The following is a 22,111-nucleotide window of genomic DNA, read 5'->3' on the forward strand; positions in this document are numbered from 1 at the left end:
AACAACTGACAGTTCTGACGCTGTCCGAAGAAGTTAAGTCAGTCTTTCCTCGCAGCATTTGTTCCCAAATCTTTTCAGAAGCACGTGCTGGTGTTCATGTGTGTGCGTCACATCGTCTCCAGTGATCAGTGAGTCACACAGGAAGTCACACACGCTGACAAATGTGGTAGCCACACACAAACATACAGTGGATTTATGCCCCACATGGAGGGTTTCAAATATGTCTGAGCGCGTGTGTACACATTCTGGACACGCCACCTGTGACGGCTCAGTGTTGAGACCGAGTCGCTCTGGCAAACATACAGTCCTCACTCACAGATCGTCTGAGTCACTGATAGAGATGTCTTCATGGTTTTCAGGAGACAGATGAAGGTTGAAATACATGTGAAGTGTGTTTATACCCAGAGGAAAACTTGACAGATGTTTCTGAGAGGCAGATGTTTTGACCTCATGTCTTCATGGAGGGATGCACTCTGAACTTTTCCCAAGAATGTCTACATTGACACACAAAGACAGAGCAATGCACGTGCTTGAGTGATGACAACAGTAAATAGACCAGCGAGCATGCTGAGAGGCTTCTGGCACACCTCAGCGCTCTGTTGACTTTCATCATTGATTATGCAGCAGAGCACAAGGTACAGTGTGTCTTTGTCTGTATTTGGATTCAAAATAGTGGCTTCAGGGAGGAGCAGGTCAATGTCAACATGGTGCTGTTATCTCAGTTGATAAACAAATTCATGTCCATGCAAATGCTGATAAAAATGTGCAAACTATTCAAACTCTGTTATATTTAGTTTAGGTTTTATACATAAAGTTGGAATGGAAAAGCAAATTAAAATGAATTCCACATAGCTTCTGGGGAGTTCCATCTCACAAATGAGTTTTTTAATGAATAATCATGTTTGATTAAATTTGCATTTTTATTAAGTTTGTAAAGAAACTGAAACTGATGGTTAGTCTTTAGTTGTAATAAGGTCATGCACAGGTCAGACTTCTTGCAGCCAATCAATGATCACAGATGCAATGTTGATCATGTTTTGTGTTTTGACATATCAGCTGGTTTAGCAGCAGGTCGGTCTACTTAACTTTGCAGTGCACTGGGACCACCTGTAGGCGGCAGTGTAACCTAATTAAAGGAGCAATAAAGTCATCTTTATTCAACATGCTTTTACTGATTTTTTTCAAACAGATTAGTACAAAACCCTTATAAGGAGCAAAGCAACAATTAACTTATGTGATGATCAAGTGATTATATGCTCATTTATGTGAATTATTAACACAGATATTAATAGTTTGAAAAACTATCAATCCTATTCAACAGGCTAATCAGTGCAAATAGTCTAATAAAATATACATTGGATCTCATTAACTTAGCTTTAAAATGCAACTGGTGCAGCACTCGAGTATGTGCCTAGTGGTACCTGGGTTCTGTTTGAGTGCCAGTTTTCTTTCCTCGATTTTTTTGTTCTTATTTATGATCCAAATGATCTGGGTCTCTCAAAAGAGACAGATTTCCTCTCACAATGAGCTAGAATGCAGACATCAGCTAAGGGAACAGGCAAGATTGGAGTTTATTGTGCTAAACATGGCAAAACTGTACTGAACCAAGCCAGACCACTTTGTGGAAATGGACTATACACTAACGGAACGTGACACCACCCATCCGGGCATTAGACGGAGGCTTTTTCAATCTGTACCTGCTGACATTTCTTTGTTAGCTTTTTAACCTTGTTTTGCCTGAATGTGTCGCTACTTTGGAGACACAACAGCAGTTTAAGAATGTTTTTATTTTTGCACTTTGAATGCTTGGCATAGTCATAAACAACTCAACTCAACCCTCAATGCTGAAATCCCCTCTTGCCCCCCATCCGGGGTTCCCCACTGCAACGTGACGTCATCTGCAAAGAACTTATTGAAGTGACATTTGAACATATTACGTAACTTCCTTTGCTTGATAGTAATTTGACTTACCTTAAAATCATCAAAGTTGGCCTTTTTTTCAGTTATCATGCCAACAGCTAATATCCATCCATCCATTCATCTTCATCTGTTTACCTAGGACCGGGTTGTGGGGGTAACAGGCTAAGCAAGTCCACCAATCTGTCCCCTCCCCCAGCAACACTTTCCAACTCCGGCTGGGGGATCCGGAGGCGTTTCCCGACCAGACAGGATATGTAATCCCTCCAGCGCATTCTGGATCTTCCCTAAGGTCTCCTCTCATCTGGGCATGCCCAGAATACCTCCACAGGAAGGCGACCAGGAGGTATCCTGATCCAATGCCTGAACCACCTCAACTGGCTCCTTTCTATGCGAAGTAGCAGCAGGTCTACTCTTATGTCTGAACTCCTTACCCTATCTTTAAGGCTGAGCCCAGACACTCTCCATAGGAAATTCATTTTGGCCGCTTGTATCCGCAGTCCCATTCTTTTGGTCATTACCCAGAGATCATGACCAAAGTGAGGGTTGGGAGGTAGATCAACCGGTAAATTGAGAGCTTTGCCTCTCTGCTCAGCTCTCTCTTCACCACAATGGTCCGGCTCAATGCCTGCAAAACTGCTGATGCTGCACCAATCCACCGGTCAATCTCACACTCCCTTTCACCCTCACTCATGAACAAGACCCCAAGATACTTGAACGCCTTCAGTCTCATCCCGACCACTTCACACTCAGCTTCAAACTGTCCCAATGCCTGCTGGCGGTCCCCAGCCGAGGAAGCCAATAGTACCACATCATCTGCAAAAAGCAGGGATGGAATTCTGAGGTCCCCAAACTGAAAACCCTCCTCTCCTTGATATCCTTACAGCTAACATAAGTAAGCCAAAAGGCTTTAACCTCCTGGTTTTAACAAGGATTTCAACAGAGATTTAAATTTTTTTGAACAAGAGTTATTAAAACAAAGTTTGGGGCGATTTTAAGACAGCTGCTTCAAGTAGACAGTTGTTTCAGGCTGAGGGAGGCACCTTCTTGGTGACATCATGGCTTTATTTGTTAACAAGTCAGAGCTTTTAGATTGCCTGCTAGAGCGCAGTGTCTCACAAACCTGATGCAAGCATCTTGAATAGAAGGCTTGCCTGTTTTTTTCACCATCCACGCATGTCTCTCAGTCAAAACAGACAGGAAAATGATCAAGGGAACCATATTTACCCTGTTTTAGCAGATATATATGCCCACATCAGTAGAATATGTTTGCAGTATGTTTCTGGATGCTCCAAAGAGGGCCACTAGCTGAAATATCCTGGTCTAGTTAAGTTATTCTCTAAATGTCAACTATGGCTGGAGCTTTCCATTTTCATATCTGTAGAATACAAAAGCAGTGCAATTACACTTCCAGCCTGGTTTCCCCTGCCAAGTTATACAGTGAATCAAGTCAAATGTAGGGTGATTTATTGAAGTGAGACTTACAAAGAAAGACAGAACTGTGACAGTAGGGAGAGACAGCAAACACACATGTCTGGTGACAGTGCAAGCTGGTGCAGACACACATCCACACACAGCCATTCAGGTATTCAAGTAAAGAAAAGACCTATTTCCCTCTTATTTCTTTACAAATAGCAGATGGATTGTCTTTAAAGGGCAGCTGTGATTACATTCTTTTTCAGAGCAAAGTAATCGTTTTCCTCTTTCATACATCCAACAATTTCGAACAAAGAGCATCAGGTGTTTCAAAAGGTGTAAACAAGTCCGCGTTCCCTGGTACAAACAGTGCAAACATGCCACGTTTCTGTCCAAGGTCACCACTCTACTGCCACGGGGGGCCGGGGACATTTTGCACGTCACTGTGGTCCCTCTCATCAGCGTGTTATATCATGCAGACACTATTTTTATTAGATAGAAACCGAGGCTTTTGCTCACTCTTGAATGACTCATGAGTAGTGGGCTCTTTATGTGGCCTTAGGCTGTCGTTGTGTTTGCATGGCCTCGCTTTATAAATGTGATCTCAGAGAACATGCAGCTCTTCCTATATGGATGACAGACATTTGAGTGCATAAATTCATTTCTCTTCATTTTGTTTTCAATCAGTGCAGGACCTATAGATTCAGTATAGTGTGTACTTTTATGACTTTCATGTGGCTATACCTGTGTGGAGCAGAGACGGCTCCGTGCTGTGTGACTCCCCCCACCCTTCAGATGAATCCCGGCCCCCTGCTGGCATGTCCCGACCTTTTGGCTGTGTCGGAGGAAATGCTTGTTGCTTACTCAAATCTGAGGCTGACTGCTTATAAGAAATGAAATGTGACAGTCACACAGTCGTCTTCTTCTCTGACTTTTATTTAGAGTTATGTAAGTTTTTGTTTGTTTGTGTAAGAGCCAGAGCCAGAGGAAGCAGCAGTTGTAGTTCTTGGAAAGTTTTGCTCACTAGTATCAGACTGAAAAGCAAATCATGAATGAGTGGATCTGAGAGCATGGCATCATCTCTGGAAGAAACAGTGAGAGAGGATGAGAATCAATGTAATATCCTTAACTTGAAGTTCTAGTTGAAGAAACGTGCAGACAGACGTGCAGACAGCAATGAGCAATGAATGTGCTTTGGAGCTGTTTGAAGGGCATCAGTCTGTTAACAGAGACCGCAGTCTCCAGAGTTGTTCACACACCCTATGAGTAAACCCTGCTAGAACAAACGATCAATTAAAGTTCTTTCTCACCTCTTTACCTCCATGAGAAATGTCATCTTTGTGCTCTTTAGTTCATCCCCAGCTGCAATATAGAATTGTTTGCTCACGGCGCTGCAGACCAGTCTAGCAGTGGCAAATTTAGCCACTTTTCTCCCCTATTCTGTTTTAATGGTGATTATCCCATATTGAGTGGTTTTTAATAACCCTTTTAGACCAGGTTTATCGTATACAGCAGGAGAAGACACAGGTTGCAAAAAAATTGAACAACTTTTGAACCATAAATCGTAGCCACTTACTTTTTATCTTTGAAAGCCCTCTGTTTTGCTGTTCCAGTCATGCTAGCAACTGGAAGCCTGGAACTTGGGTGTCTTTTGGGGTATTTAAAGACTAAATCCATGCCAGTAACTACAATATTGAATGTCTTTTTCCCTTTTTTTAATCATTTTTTTAATCGTTTCTGTCGCTAGCAGCTAATGCCATCCGCCATGTTGTCTCTTCTGTAACCCACGATGCATTGTAACTGTGTTGTAACATCCAAAGGCAAGCTGTCCCATCATCACATTATATTTTGTCAAACTGCACATGTATATCGTGGACAAACAGCCTGAATATCTCATAATGGAGAGAGAGAAAGACAGAGAGCTTGTGGCGTATCCCTCTGTGTCACTGCCGACAGGAACTGCAGCACACATATTCTTAAAACCAACGTCCTGCAAAAAGTTGTTTAGAGCTTTAGGCTACTTTTCACCACAGGGTTCATGTCTTATAAGCTTTTTAAGACAAGTCCAGGCAAGACAAAATGGTTAAAAACAAAATAACATAGGGCTTAGAGGGTGAAAAAAAACGTCTTAACTTAAAATAATTGAGCTTCTGAGCTCATGTGCATTCGTCTCTCTGCAAAATTTTTAATGGGTGTGGATCCATAAGAAGTTCTGAACAACAGAAATAAAGTAAAACCCAAAAAATCTTGGGTGGCATTTTTTCATGCTGCTCTGTCTGACAGGATGATCAACATCTTTGATTGCTTTGATGTTAAAAACCTCTCAGCAGCACCTTAATGAGTATGCAAAGATGAAAAGCGCCAACCTGCTGTGAGTTGAATCACAGTCAAGAAACTTTTAAACAAGCAGGGGTGGTTTCAGTGATTTAGAGGCCCTTGGCACCGATTTGAGATCCTTGTCCATTTAGCTAAAGCAGTCATTGTAAGTGAACAAAACAGTTTGAAGCTTTTTTTCAATGAACAAAGCCGAAGAACTACATTAAATAAAAACACCTGAATACCCAGCAATACTTGCTCATCAGCTTTAAAAGATCACAATCTGATCTTAGTGTTACCACGTCTGTTGGACAGGTGCTACCCACAGAAACTGAAAATATATGCTCACGATGGGGGCAGTAACCATTCTTCTGTCACAAATGTTTGATTGTGACTTATTGCGCGCCATTTTAGCACACAACATCCACCAACTTATTGTGTCATTATGTCTGTGGCTCTGCTTAGCTGTGATTTGCTAGATATGAAGATGCTTTAGGGCTTAGGCCTTGATGTTGGGGCCAGGGGTCATCCTCAGGGACTTATTGGGCAATCCAAAACTATTTTGAAGCTATTTTATTCACTCTTGGCCCTGGATTTACATTCATAATACACATCTTCATCATTGAAAGTAATTTGAATGCGTATCTTAATTGATGCACACCTGTAATGACTACACATTGAGGCCCCTTCGAGCACAAGGCGTCAGGCAAATGCCTACCTTTGCATAATGATAAAACTGCTCAAAAAACTGCTCATGTGAAGGAGATAAAGAGTAATTTAAATGGACAAAAACACATGCTGGTGCACCACATCTATGTATATTCCCCTGCAATGAGGTAAACATTTGTGTTTTTAAGGGCTGCTGGACTGAATTCTGCCTTAATTTGGGGGGTTTTGCAGCACCATCAGCACCCCTATTTCTTGTGTCCTTGGCAGCAACAATCAGGATAGACTTGGATAGACAATAAATTGATAGTATAATTCATACAAAGGGAAAATATTGGTTCACAAGTGCTGAAAAGGAGTGTTTTATTAAAGTAATCACTTATAATGACTTTCTAAAGATGGATTTCTCTAAAATTTTACATTCCTTAAAAGTTTCTGCTCTTGGATATGTGCAGATGGGATGTTTTGTAACTTCAACAAGTTGTTCCCCCCAATCAGGAGCTGTTGTACATTTGTTTGCACTGTCATTTTTCCCTACTGTCACTCATATAATCAGGCAGACAGGCATGACAGGACAAACATGATAACGGCATGGAGTATTTATTGACTGGTGGTTTGGCTGTCAGTGATAGATCCAGAAAGAAAACACTAGCAGGAGGTAAGGTGGGTGGACAGAGAAGCTGCAGTCTGACTCAGTCTCTGCCCGGACCTTCAGAAGAGTCAACGGACGTTCCCAGAGCCACTGTCATCACCCAGCATGTCCATGTGACAGTCAGACAAGCATGTCGACATGTGGGGGAGGAAAACGCCTCCCATGTGATGTTTAAGGAAAACTCTAAAACAGTTTTCATCATGTTGTCATTACGCAAGTTCAACCCATGCCGGAAGACACGCTGTCACCCTCATTATCATCACAGCCTTTGTGAGTTAAAACATTAGTTATGCTGTGGTGGAGATAGTAGAGGTGAGTCAAAGCTCTGAGGAGCGTGGGTTTCACTCCTTATCTTTGTTTTGTAAAGCCGGAGCGTCCCGTTGCATTTTTGGAAGATTCAGAGACTGGTTTTACTGCATTTTCTGACAAACTTTAAGATGGGTTTTTCCAGAAAACTGGCCATTTTTGACTAAAACTGTGACCATAAACCCTGAAACATACTGGATTTCTCAATCATGCCAAATGTCTTTGGATGGGCAGGACTGGATGTTACAGCTCACTTCCTCTTTGCTACCAAGAGACTATCAAATATTCTGACTCTTTGCCAAAATGCTGCACAATAAACAAAAATAAGAACATATTAGCAAACATTTAAGTGCCTAAATACATGGACAAAATTCTCACATTTTACACTAGCTCTAACAAAACTGTATGCTGCAGTATAAAATGCCAACATGCCATAAACCTTTGTTAATGTTGTAAGAAATTTATGATAATTATGATTTTTTTTACTACTTTATAGAGTCTTTATAGGAAGTAAGTAGTAGTAAAATTACTTTGAGTTTATATTAAAGGATTTTTGACGATATATCTTCTTCATAACACAGTATATAATAAGGAACTATTCAATATTTACTTATTTTGTAATTGTTATATTTCTCTCCATTGGCATTTGTCAGCTGAGCTATTTTTATCATAAGATTACAATGGCTCTTAGATTTATTGATTGATCAGTATTTAAACTTTATAGTTTGACCCATGTCCCATCTGTTAACATGGAGGAGGTAGGGTTTCTGATACCACCAGTTAGCAGAGGGAGCTTGAAATATTTTGGCTTCACTATCAGGCAGCTGTTTCTACATCCGTCTTAGTAAAAAAGTCTATTTGTTAGGTTAAGTGAGATGCTAAGTCAGGCCTTAAGGACATTTACACCATCTTTTAAATGATAAAGTCATAAGAATCTCTTGATGCTAGAAGATGCTATTTTATAACCTGTACTTTTTTGCAGAGTAACTGATATAAAGGGAAACTCCATTATTGTTGAGTGATCACTCTGCAAGTCATGGAAAATGTGACTCAGTGTGTGAAAAGCCACTGTTTTGATGTGCTGTTGCAACACTGTGATCTTATTTATTAAAGCCTCATTCATATTTGTCACATGCATTCACTAATGTGACTGATGCTGTGTCCAAAGACCAGCCTAAATCACCCTCTTCATCTGCTGTGAATTTCTGCTCACCCTGAACTAATGAAGATGAGTTCAACAGACTTTTACAAACAAGCCTGTGAAAAAACGTCATAAATTAGCTTGTACTGACAAGTTTTCTCAAAGCACTGTGATCCTCTATTCCTCCCTGCTGCTCTCAAGCCTTCCCACTCTGTCAGAAGTACAGTGAACAGGAGGACAGATTAACAAGGACAAGCATGAAGGCCCCTTACACCACAGTGCATCGATCGGTGTGGGACAAATATAGGATGTCTTATTACAGTGAGCTGGCACGTGCTGCCCTCAGCTCACAACGGAAATAAAATACGAGAAATAAAGCGGAGTTGTGTGGTGATTTATATACCCATCTGGTCTCTGATGACTCATTTTCTTTAGCGTAGTGTATTTTTGTATAATCAGATGTTAATATCATCGTACATCTAACTTTAAGGGCAAATAAAGCTCTGCATACGTACTTCACTGATGTTACAGACCCCAGGAAAAAAACACTGCCCTCATTTTTATTGTCTCACAGCAGCAGAGCAACCTGCCCCCATTTCTGAGCTGCTACATCCAACTGTTAGTGTTATAATAGTTTCTTTAGTTTTATATTTTCAAGCGAATAACTAATCATATTTTCTGCACCATGAACATAAATCAACAATCTAAAGTAATCCTCTGATTCCATACTATTCAGCGGCAGAGCTAACCCTAATTTGGCCCACTTACAGTATGACCCCCCCCATCCCTCTCATTCACACACATACACCCACACTTACACTCACTTAAACACAGGCGTGCAGCAGCAGTGATGATGCCGTGGCAGCACTGCTGATGTGATTTGGCATTACTGGGCCATGACTCCTGCTGAATGCCCTCAATTTTGCCTCCCCTGTGCCCCCCGTCCCCACATTCTCTGCAAACACTCTAGCGACCCCCCATCTCCCTGGCGTGTTGTTGAGTTTCACCCTCATGTAGTCACGCCAAGCATTTTGGGGTTTGTGGACTTTCATGTGAGTGTGAAGTCAAGATTGAAGCTTTTATTCAATTCTGTTCCGACAATGTGCTTCCAGATCTGCTTGGAGCTGTTACTGCATGGCCCTGCATTGGTTTAATTGTATGACCTGTTTTTAACCCCATGATCCTTCCTATTCAGTTATGATAGTTACCATTTAATGTCCTGTTGTTTTTAAATTAAACTAAGTATTTCATGATGTAGTTTTAATATCTTATGTAATATATGTTGTTTGAACAACACGTATTGGTCAAGTTTTGTTTTTTTTAAATGTGTTTTTTAAACATATTTGGATGATTGATTTGGATATGTGTCATACTAGTTTGATATTAGTCCAAATAATGCCATTATTTTAATGCCTTAGTTTAAAAAGGGTTTTTTTGTTTTTTTTTGTTGAACAAAACAAATTGTGTTACTTTATGTTGCGTTATGTTATTTTACATTGTGAAGAATAAACTTATGTTACATTATGTTAGGTTGCATCACCCTCTATCACGTTACATCACATTATGTTATGTTAGTCATGTAATGTTACATTACCTAATGTTACGTTATGTAACATTATGGTATGTTATGTTTTGGTATGTTATATAACATTACTTTGTGAAATCTTACGTTATGTTATGTTACCCTATGTTATGTTATGTTATGTTATTTATGTTGCATTATGTTGAGTTAGGTTACATTATGTAATATTGTTTGGTTATGTAATGTGAGGTCATGTAATGTTAGGTTATGTAGTGTTTGGAAATGTAATGTTACATTACATAATGTTACATTATGTAGTGTTACATTACGTAATGTTGGGTTATGTAATGTTGGGTTACGTAACATTACGTTAAGTAATGTTACGTTACCCAATGTTACGGTACGTAATGTTACGTCATGTAACGTAATGTACCGTTACGTTATGTAATGTTACGTTTTGTAATGTTATGTTATGTTACGTTATGTAATGTTACATTATATGATATGCTCTGCTATGTTACGTCGTATTAAATTGTATTGTGTCGTGTTGTTATTGTTGCGTTGCATTACAGTGAGATGTGTTATATCATTTTGTGTTGCGTTTTGTAATGTTATGTCATACAATGTTGAGCTAGCTTTCGTATGCAGCAGCCCCTCACTTCATTCTTCTTTGGTATCTTGTTTGTGCATGTGCATATATTCCTGATGTTTATTGTGTAGCCTGATCAGTAACAAAGAGTTTGAAATTAGAGGGTGATAAAATACAGTATTTCTTCTTTATTCAAACTATTATTTTTCTTCTATCAAGTTAGGGTATAAAAGCTGAAAGCGTCTCTGGTCATTTTTTTTTTTTTTTTGGTGTCCAGATATCAGTCTAATTATTTCATTTTCTAGTAACAGTAAAGTTTGTTTTCTTATGATAAGGCTCAATAAAAAGAAAAGGATTATTTAAAAAAAAATATTTTCTGGGGCTTGTTGCCTTTTTTTGATAGAACAGTTTAAGAGACACATAATATGGGGAGAGAGAGTGGAGGAAAACCATGCACCAAACATGTACAGAGATCAGGAATCAATCCTACCACCAGTGCGTTGAGGACTGTAGCCTCTGCATATGGGCACCTGCTCTACCAACTGAGCTAAACCAGCGCCAAAGAGAAAATAATTATTGTTCCTGAGATCAGTATTCATAATCATGCATAATTTGCTAATGAGTGTGCGATTAATGTAATGAGGATTTCAGCCTTCAAAAATGTCATGACTGTTGAAGAGGATTCATAGTAGAACACCGAAAAGTTCTTGATCTTAATTTCAGCTAGAGACATTTCAATGAAGAGAGAGCACTTCAAGTAAATGAATATTTTTCTACAAGCATAGAAATGACTGAGAAATAAGAAATGTCTTAGAGAATTAGACCCTATAGTGACATCTTCAGTGAGGCCAGAGGGGGCTGGGACAATTCTAGTCTAGACACTGACGGTGGTGGTGAAGGGTGAGATGAAGGATGGGCCTGAAAGATCTCAACCCAGACACCGATGAGATGGATTGGAAGTGACTGGAGTGGAGGAGGGTTGCAAAGATCAACACAGAGATGAAAAACTAACAGCTGCACATAAGAATAGACTCAAAGTTTGACAGCAGGGGGATGCTTGGTTAATGAACATTTGGCCAGATTTGGTTGGTTTAAACTAAAATAAAAGTGTAAATGACCTGAAAAGGCTGATTGGACACACAGGAAGAGAACCTGGGAAAAAGAGAAAGAGAGAGAGAGTGATATGAAATAAGTTTGAATTATGACATAAAAGAATAAGAAACTGCCTCCCTGCTTGAATTTCAGCTTAGCTTTATTTGCTACAGTTGTGTAAAAGCTCTTCAATTTCAAGCTGTTTTCTATGAATCCAAAGGAAATTGTGGTTTCTGTGAGAAACTACATCGTGCATCATGCGTTTCATCCTTCAGTGTTAATCTGTGTGATATTACACTTTCAGACGTTACATTTTGCTATGATACACTATGCAACATTAGGTTGTGCAGCTTTATGTTGTGCATTTTGATGTGACCTTATGTTGTGTGACATTACATTGTGTGTATTATGTTGTAGACAATATGTTGTGTGCATTACGTGATGTACATTTTGTGAAGTTACGTTTTATGACAATACGTTATTTGATGTCACGCTACTTTGTTGTGATATACAAAACATGCATGCATGTCACGTCACATTATATTGTGATATATCAGACATTTGTTACACCACCCAGTGTTAGTGTTGGTACACTATGTTACAACATGATGCTTCTGTTTAGTGATATACCATAATGTACTGTGTAGTATCACAGGGAGATGTAACATTGTAATGTATAGAAATGTTGTGTTTTTTAGGCCACACAAGTCTCGTCTATCATGTAAAGGAACAGCAATTGACACAATGTTCTGATATGTTACATTGCGATGTGATTTGATAAATATAACTTCCGTTACATCACCTCACATAAAATAACATTACAACATTGCTTTCAGAGAGCTTTTCATTGCAGAGCAGATGAGGAAGAAGACTTTCTGCAGCAGCTGAGCCATTGTTATAAGAGCATGCTACCCCCAACATTTTTAATTAATTGATTAATTAATTTGTTAATTGAGTCATTGTTTCAAGTCAAGAGTCACAGGTATCATATTTTGTTGTAATTTGATGTAAATGCTGGTGTGTTTTTAGCTTATTAGATGTTTTTGCACCAGGGATATGATAAGATGATGTTACATGACTGGGCCCATAAGACTCAGTAACAGCATTTATAAGCTAAAACATTGATTTTCAAATTCTGACAAACACAACATGATGTGATACTAGGCGATACCAGGTTATTCAATGCATCACAGTGTAATACAGCAAAATTTGGTACAAGACAAATATAAACAAGGCGTTACAATACAGTGCGATATGATACAAGGTAATATAATGTGGTTGAATTCAAGACAATATCAGATGACAAAGTTTGATACAAAGAGATTTGATTTGATTCTTAACTTATACTATAGGAGATAATATGATACAAGATATGATACAGTATGATACAAACCATACGATATAATATGATACAACATACCTTATTAGCACCTTAAAGCTCTTCAAAAACCCTCCAGTTAAATCTTCAACTAACCGAGAAAAAGCACAGTTTACATACTTTTGGGCCTAAAACAAAAATATCGTTATTTTAGCGGTCATTAATGTTTATTTTTTATCTGCAGGTCTGCTGGGCAGCTCACGTTTCAGAGGTTCTTCCCAGAACTACAGCACTCTGCTCCTGGAGGAGGACGTCGGCCTGCTGTACGTGGGAGGACGAGGAGCTCTGTACGCTCTCAACACCTCCAACATCTCCACACCTGGAAATCTCACAGTGAGTGCCAAGTCATAACAAAGATGCAGCACACCGGATTTCACAAGTTTTTAGTCATTTCCTGGGTGTTAGAGGAGGACAAACTAATAATAGACTCCGACAGATTGAACAAATCCCATTGTGTCCCTTCAATTTTTATGGATATCAGCTTAAATGCACCAGGCATTTATTCAAGAAGTAGAGTAAGAACAAAACCAGAATATACACACTTGTTTGTCTGTTTAAATTCATGTTTTTAATCTGTTTTTCTTCTCTATTTATTGAGCTAAACGAGTCTCCCTCATTAACCCCCCATTGTGCGCAGATTGATTGGGATGCTTCTCCAGAGCAGAAGAAACAGTGTCTTAACAAAGGAAGAGACAACAAGGTAAATGAAAACATTTTTACCCCTTTGTTATTATTTATTAGAAGTTTTTCCTCATGCGTTGAGATAAAGTTGAAGTATGGGTTTTTTTTGTGTGTGGGATAATTGCTTTTGAAAGACAAAGCTTTTAATCCCTTTTGATTGCATTACTTCCTCTAATATGATGAAAAATACATTAATTAGTTACAAACTTGCATGAAGAACATTCCCAAGCATGTAGCAGGGCTGGACTTTTTATGATATATCAACTTACTGTCAAACAAGACATCATTTATACTGATATGTCCTTTCTCTCTTGGTTAAAACTATGACTGATTATCATTAAGTTGTCTGATGCTGCAGATCATTAAGATCATGGAGATCTGATTGATTTTTAATCGCATGGTATGAAAGAGTGTAAAAAATGTTGACAACCTCATAATTTTGATAGTTTGCAGCAGTAAACTGTGTCACACTCAGCTAAGAATACATCCAGATTTGATTTCTGGGCCATTTCTTCCTGCCCTAACATGTGTTGCATTGACTGCCCTGTGTTCCCCTCAGCCTTTCTAACTGTAGAGCTATAAATAATTCATTTTTCTCTGTCGTTCTCTGCAGACAGAGTGTTTCAATCACATCCGCTTCCTGCAAAGATACAATGAGACCCACCTGTACGCCTGCGGGACAAATGCCTTCAAACCACTGTGTGCTTATATTGTGAGAGCTTGTTTTATTTCATTGCAGCACATTTATAACTCATCTGAAGCTATAATGAAATGATGAAGTGTGCTTCTCCTTTCTCTCTTTAAGGATGCAGAGCGGTTCAGCTTCTCCTCGGGCTTTGAAGAAGGCAGAGACAGGTGTCCATACGACCCAGCCAAGGGATACACAGGCCTCCTCGTAGGTATGTTTGCCAAGTTTGCATTTAGTTTGTATTGTTCTACAAAAGGAGTATGCCTTCAAAGTAATAAAGCCTCCAAATTGTAATGAAACAGACTGAATATAACAAATAGGACCAAAATGGAAACATAATGTTGAACATGCTCAACCAAACAGGCTATAATGAGTTGTCAAGTCAGAAGGATCTTGGTGAGTTTTGAGCTACATGAAAATGCTATAATGCAAGTGTTCATAAATCTTGCAGCATATTCAAGGGGCTAGAGTTAGGCAGCTGCTTAATGCAAAAACATGGAAATGCAAACATAATGACATTTTCTTCCTCCAGACGCTGGATTTCTTAAATGAAATTCAGAACTTTGGGCTTTGGACCACTAAGCAATGGTCCAGGTCTTTTTCTCCATAGCCAGATGAGACGATCATGATGTTGTCTGTGGTTCAGGATTGGCTCAACACGAAGAGCACCACACTTGTAGTCCATTTCCTGGACTGGTCTGTGTGTGGTGGCTCTTGATCCTCTGACTCCAGCCTCAGTCCTCTCTTTGTGAAGCTCCCCTAAGTCCTTGAATCTGATTTGTTTGACAGTCCTCTGAAGGCTGAGCTCATCCCGGCTGCTTTTGCACCTTTTCTTACTACACTTTTCTCTTCCAGTCGACTTTCCATGAATATGCTTTGATACAGCCTCTGAGAGCAGCCCGTCCTTTTAGCAGTGACCTTCTGCAGGTTTCCCTCCTTGTGGAGGATGTCATTGGTTGTCCTCTGGACAGCAGTCAAGTCAGCAGTCTTCCCCATGATTGCATTTGTGTGAACTGAACCAGAGTGAGAAATGAAGGCTCGAGAAACTTGTACAAATTGGATATTTCCGCAATATTCTAAAATTTTTAGATTGTGTTGTTTTGGTTTTCATGAGCTGCAATCATCAGGATTGAAACAACAAAAAAACATCTTCAGATATTTCACCATTAGAGATGAATTTAGAATTTATAGAAATGTAACTTTCTGAAGTAAATCACAGGGAAAAATGAGCTTTACTTGATTTTCTATTTTTCTTACATGCACCTGTGTTAGTTGGCTGTCACAATGCAATATTGGCTCTTTCGCATGCACACTGAATATTGGTTGTTGATGTTCTTCCTTTCTAACCTGGCTGTGAAGAGGAACTTTCCTGGGGTTAATTTCAAATTTCAGAAGTCTGAGTGACTCACATTAATAAAAGTAAATCCTGCAAAGGAAAAATCTGTCCTTAACAAAACTCCTCTTTCTAAAGAAAGTTATTTTCATTATCACTGAGGGTGCCAGAGCTTTCTTCATTTTGCAGAGATTCATTTAATTTCAACTTTTCTTGATTTTAGAAGTGAAGATTTTATTGATATCAAGGGATATTTGATATATTTTCCATTTTTCTAATCTGTTATGCTGTTTTTTTAATTTGATTTTATTCTCTGAGTGATCCTCACTGAAATTATTGAGCAATAGAGGTGCATGTGGAAATATTTTTTGGCCTTGAGAAGCACTTTACAACATAATTTTGAAAGTGCAGCAAAATTTAATTGAAATGTTTATAAGAACCTCAGCTTTTGGCTAATATGGAAGAGTATTTTTGCAGTCAAGAGAAATTTAGATTTGCAAGATTAAAACCAAAAGGAAACACTTAATACGCAGGACGAAGTCTCTCTTTGCTCAGCACTGTTTTCATTTACATCTGGTTAAACTCCTGTGTTCTGTATCATTTTTTCTCTTGTTATCCTCATATAGCATACTTTTCTTCTGTTTTCAGATGGCGAGATGTTCACAGCATCTCAGTACGAGTTTCGAAGCTCTCCGGACGTGCGAAGAAACTTCCCCTTCCCCACTCTCAGGACGGAGGAGGCTCCCACTCGTTGGCTTCTGGGTAAATATGAAAGAAGACCGTCCTCATGTGCATTAAGTAATGAGTTTGAACAAAAACAGACACTAATTGAAGTAATCCCACTTACAGGAGAGCCCTAAATGCATCAGACCTCATTGTCATTTTACACATTTTAATCCCATCACATGTTTTGCTGTTACAACAAAAACTGATTGACCTGCAGGATGAAAATCACATCGAACACTTCACTGCAGCTCTAACAGGCTTACTGTGGAAATTCAATCATACCTAAAAGCTCCATCCTTTGTTTCCTAGGAGACACTTCGTTTGCGGTAAAAAGTCTGTGTTTAGATATGTCGATGGACATGTTTGTTGTTTGTGTGTGTGCACAGAGGCAGACTTTGTGGGCTCAGTGCTGCTGAAGGAGAGCATCAACAGTTCCATCGGCGACGATGACAAGATTTACTTCTTCTTCACGGAGAAGAGCCAGGAGCAGATTGCCTACCCGAGCCAAACCAAGGTGTCACGGATTGCCAGAGTCTGCAAGGTCAGAGAATAAACAGTCCAAATACAATTACCAACAACAGTATGAAGACGCTGGAAAACTAAATACTCCGAACCTCCTGACTGTGTTGCAGAGGCTCTGTGCATCTTCACTAGTGTCATGATTCAATCTGATTATTTTTAGAATTTGCTGCATGCAGTTTAAAATGAACCACATGCCATCATAATTTGGACATCCCTGGGTTATTATATTCACCTTACAAAGTGTAGTGGATAGGCTGATCAGTTCAAGAAAGAGCAGAGGAGTTGAGCTCTGCACCCAGAATTTTTCAGGACACTAAATGATACTCTCAACTTTGAATTTTTATGAGCATTATCACTTTTTAAGCCAAATTTCCAGGGGCTTTAATGGTTTAATTCTTTAAAAAGGACTAAACTAATTCAAAGCAAATGCAAGGTCGTAGAAAGTCAGGGTTAAATGAGGCAGGAGAAGAGTTGCCAAATTGCAAAGTGCCAAAAATCTCTTGACTTCATGATCACAGAGTGAAGTGAAAATGGATTTAGGGAGACTTCCTGTTCCCATTCTCCTCAAGCGGTAATTTGTGCTGAATGAACCAGCACTTGGCTGCCCCTAATCTCACTTTCTATGCCACTGTTGCCAGGCAGACTACAAGTCCTCCACCTTCACCTCTAATGGTAAACCTCCCCTTCTCTGGTTATTGCCATTTCACCCTCTTCTTCTTCTTCTCCCCCTCTTTTTTTTCTCTCTCACCTCAATCCACTCACAATATAGACACAGAGCCAGTTCTTAGAGGTCTCTCTTCCTTCCTTGGTTTCTTTTAATTCTGCAGGGTACTATAAAAATCTGTTGTATATTCTGTAGATTCTTAATCAACGAGAGCAAAATAAAAAACATCCCTTTTGAATGAGTTTAATGCACAAATAATCTTAGTGTAAATTTGTTTAAATTATTTGCATGAATATATATGAAAAGAAATTAACCAGGTGGCTATCTACTGAGTTACAACCATAAATGAGAATTTAGCATCCGTTAAAACTTCAATTATAAAAACTACTGATGCAACTGCAAGTAAGAAGAATGCAAAATTTTTCTCACAATGTGATGTCTTGTTTTGGGCTCTTAATGAAGGGTTTCACCCTCTATTTTCATGCAAAATACTCTTAAATTTTTCCTTTTAAATGACACATTTTGGCACCCGTTCTTGGTTGTGTTTTGAAGTCAAGGTTTGTTCTGTATTGAATTTGACTTGACAGGAGCTTCAAGGAAAAAATAAACAAAGCTCATGCAATATTTGGCATCTCTTGTGCAAGATAAGGAGTTGTATTACTGCTGGAGAAGAAGGCTTTAAAAATAATATTAACTAATAAGACAGTTTCTGTTCTCTTAGTGACTGCATAATTGATTTTAAACATATTATGTCTTTGAGGCCTTAATTAAGTTGTTACGGGGGATATTACCCTTCAAACACTCTGTCAGAGATGTCGGTTTTATTTGTTCAGACAGAAAGCTCGACTGAAGAAGTTTGATTTTAAAGTTCTTTTTACCTCTTTCACCCCAAGCAGTCTATGAGGGGATTTTTTAGACTTATCTGACATGAGCTCAAAATAATGACAATGTTCGGTGTTTGTGGTTTTGCAAATTGTTTTTTTTTTCCTAAAAAGAAGTCATAAAAGGTAGGAACACAAAATGCTTATAATGAGGCAAAGAAGACAGTTGTCGGTGTCTTTTTTGTGTTTGGTTGTTTCAGCTAATTCCATTCAATGATTTCATTCAGTTCAGATTTGTGATGGGATAACAATAAAAGTGGTTTCAGGTAAAATTTTACAAGATCTTAATAATAAATATAAACCTGACTAAAGCACTTCAAAGATTGGAGGGGAACACTCTATTCTTTTGTCAGATCCTTTGCCAAGATGCTAATCACTAGTTATGCTCTCATTTACCTGTGAAAATAATAACACAAGTGTATCTCAGACAATTGGAATATCATGAAACAATTCATTTTTATGCTGTGGTTTTATTCAAGAAGTGAAACTTCCAAATTTTCCAGATTAATCTCATACAAAGTGAAACCTTTTGTTTTAATCTTACAGTTCACGAAAAGCAAAAATCCATTATCCCAAATGTTAGAATATCACAAAACACCAATGAAAAAGATTGAATTAGAATACAGAAATGTCTACCATCTGTAAATTTATTCTAATTTATACACTCTGTAATTTGTCACTCCTTTACTCCTTTAGCACAGATTACTTCAACCACGAACATAATGTGGAACCAATTAGTCCGTGGCACTGCTGGGATGTTATGAAGCCAAGCTTGCAGCCTTCAGCTTGTTGTTATTCTTGAGTCTGGTGTCTCGCATCTTTCTCTTGGCAGAGATTCTCTACAGGGTTCAGGTCAGACCAGTTGGCTGGCCAGTCAAGCACATTAACGCCATGGTCAGTAAACCAATTTCTGGTACTTTTGGCTTCACTGTGGGCAGGTGCCAAGCCCTGCTGGCAAAGGAGATCAGTATCTCCATAAAGCTTCTCAGCACATTGAAGCATAAAGATCTCTAAAATCAACTGGTAGATGGCTGACAGTGTTGACTCTGGGCTTGATAAAGCACAGTGGACAACAGCAGATGACATGACACCTCAAACCATCACTGACTGTGGAAACTGAAAACACTGTACTTCAAGCATCGACTCTGCTTTGTTTGACAATCCTCTAAAGGTTGCGCTCATCCCTGTTGCTTGTGCTCCTCTTAGTACCACACTTTAACTTTCTTGTCGACTTTCCATGAATCTGCTTTGATACAGCCTCTGAGAACAGCCTAACCTTTCAGCAGTGACCTTCTGCGGCTTTCCCTCCTTATGGAGGATGTCATTGGTTGTCCTCTGGAAAAGAATCAAGTCAGCTGTCTTCTGCATGACTGTGATCATGTGTGCTGAACCAGAGTAAGAGAATGAAGGCTCAGGAAACCTTTACAAATTGGACTTGTCCAGAATATTCTAATATTTTGAGGTGTTAGATTTTTTTTTTATTTGTGAGAGCTATACATAAATAAAATTGAAATATTTCACTTTGCATGAGATGATTGAGAATATACAAAAGTTAATTTTTGAAGTAACCTTTCACAATATTCAATTTTTTTATGCATGTATATGTTTTTAGTTCCTAACCAACCCATGCAATCTTTACCTAAAATATTCCCTCATTTTTCTCAAGCGTTCTTCTTCATTGTGTTTTGTTGTTCTGGTTTGAACTGCTTTATCACTCAACACTGCCCCCATGATTTCTGGTGGTATTGCAGTGTTTGGTCCGTACGCATAAGCTTCCAGAAAACTTGCAGATCTGCAGGCAAAATGAGAGCAGAGTACTGACAGATGGCTCTTTCCAAATCTAAATGTATACTGAACATAGACTAACTCGGCCGTAAGGAGACATGGACAGAAAATAATAAAAACTTAGAAAACTGTCCCACAAGCACAGGAGACTGAGGTATAGTATGTGTATGAGATGGTTTCTAGTGCTCATGGGAAAATATTGCAAGTGCTAGAGAAGGTTTGTACTGTACATTTCTATCTAGAAAGTATTGCATGTGCATCTGAGAGTTTCTATAACTGTCTTATAGGATGGACTTAATGATTTTTTTTCCATTTCTGTGAGCTTGAGATAACTCTTAAGAGTTTCATATGCACAAAAACTTTTGTGTGAGCATGTGAGACTGTCAGGATAGAAGACGTTTTCTTGCAAGACATTTGAGAGGTAAAATGTTATGATTATTTTCAGCATCAATTTGACCCCTTTACACTTAACCAGCTCAGTAATCCAGAGTTTATTTTAAGATATGCAAATAAGATTTCCTGTAATAATACATTGAGAGAATGACTTGCATTAAATTGATATCACAGGAAAACCAGTGTTATATCAATACATGAATGAATTAAGAAAACTATCAAAATGTACTTGTTAGAATAGATATAATCAGCAATGGATAAAATAGATATAGATGATAAATCTATGGCTGTATGTTTCAGGGCTTCTGTACCAAATATTTCCCATCTTGAATGTTCTTTTAATGCCATGTAGTCATTCATTACATCATTATTCCCTGCATCAAGTCACATGTAAAAATAAGGTCTGGTTCTCCAGTCTTTTGGAGTTATTGGAGCAGTAGAGAGTGTAATAACTCAGACTGAACTGGGTCAGGGCAGCACATGCAGATGTCGAGCTGGTCCCTCGCTCCGTCAGACGCCTCGCTGGTTGGAGGCAGATCTGCAGATTTCAGAGACCCTGGCAGCAGCCTCTGGCCTCAAACCTCTGAAGAGCAGCCATTTTTGAGGCGCTTCACAAGTTGTCCTTTTCTGTTTGTCACATTTCAGCCAGACTGGATCTATTTCCTGTGCAGTCATGACCTCTTTCTGCAAAGAAGGGTGTGAAATACGTGGACAGGACAGGTCCTTTTAGATATTACGTCTTCAGATATCAGCTTAGTGTTTGGTTCAGACAAGCTGGTTTCAAGGGTTCATTTACCCACAGGCACTTGGACGATTTCTGCCATGACAGCCTAATGACCTGGACTTTGACATGGAAAGTAATCATGCAGCAATCTCTTGTGTTTACAAATGAAGCCAATGCAGTTGTGCAAAACCTGAAGTTCTTTAAGTGCCCACTAGAGGCTCACTTCAAAATCCAAGGGCTCTCCATTCAGTAACATATCAAAGTGCTCATGTTTGCAGGAGAATTAAGCTCTCTAAATCTTAAATCTTTATCAATGATAACTGTGCAGCAGGTTAGCTGCCTCTGCAACAAATCCATTTAGATTATAATGTGAGGCTAAGAGTCAAACACAAACGGACATTTAAAAGGTTTCAGCTTATTTGACTGATAGGCAGCCTTGTTGGTGAGTCTATATTGATACAGATAGTGCATGATCACGCTAGTTCCAGGGCTAGTCTGGGGCTCACATTGAAGCTTCGTTGTAGTTTGTTCAATCTAAAAACCAACCACAAACCAGGCCAGAAAAAAGTCCCAGCAATTAGCTCTATCCCTTTTCATCTCCCTCCTTTGCAAACAAAAAGTATTCGGCCATCTGACCAATGTATTCATATATACGTACTTTAATATGCAATTGGTCCCCCTTTTGCAGCTATTATAGCCTCCACTCTTCTTCGAAGGCT

General features: G+C 38.9%; 1 protein-coding gene across 1 annotated transcript in view; it reads left to right on the forward strand.

The window, feature by feature from the left end:
• Window positions 1-22,111, forward strand: part of sema4gb (sema domain, immunoglobulin domain (Ig), transmembrane domain (TM) and short cytoplasmic domain, (semaphorin) 4Gb) — a 74,959-nt gene that overhangs the window by 26,535 nt on the left and 26,313 nt on the right. Inside the window, exons 3-8 of the mRNA XM_041815242.1 lie at window positions 13,180-13,328; window positions 13,633-13,695; window positions 14,290-14,388; window positions 14,482-14,575; window positions 16,346-16,459; window positions 16,810-16,964. Coding sequence (XP_041671176.1) covers window positions 13,180-13,328; window positions 13,633-13,695; window positions 14,290-14,388; window positions 14,482-14,575; window positions 16,346-16,459; window positions 16,810-16,964 — 674 coding nt within the window. The remainder of the gene's footprint in view (window positions 1-13,179; window positions 13,329-13,632; window positions 13,696-14,289; window positions 14,389-14,481; window positions 14,576-16,345; window positions 16,460-16,809; window positions 16,965-22,111) is intronic.

Source organism: Cheilinus undulatus, linkage group 20 (assembly GCF_018320785.1).
Source record: "Cheilinus undulatus linkage group 20, ASM1832078v1, whole genome shotgun sequence".
Classification (NCBI taxonomy): Eukaryota; Metazoa; Chordata; class Actinopteri; order Labriformes; family Labridae; genus Cheilinus; species Cheilinus undulatus.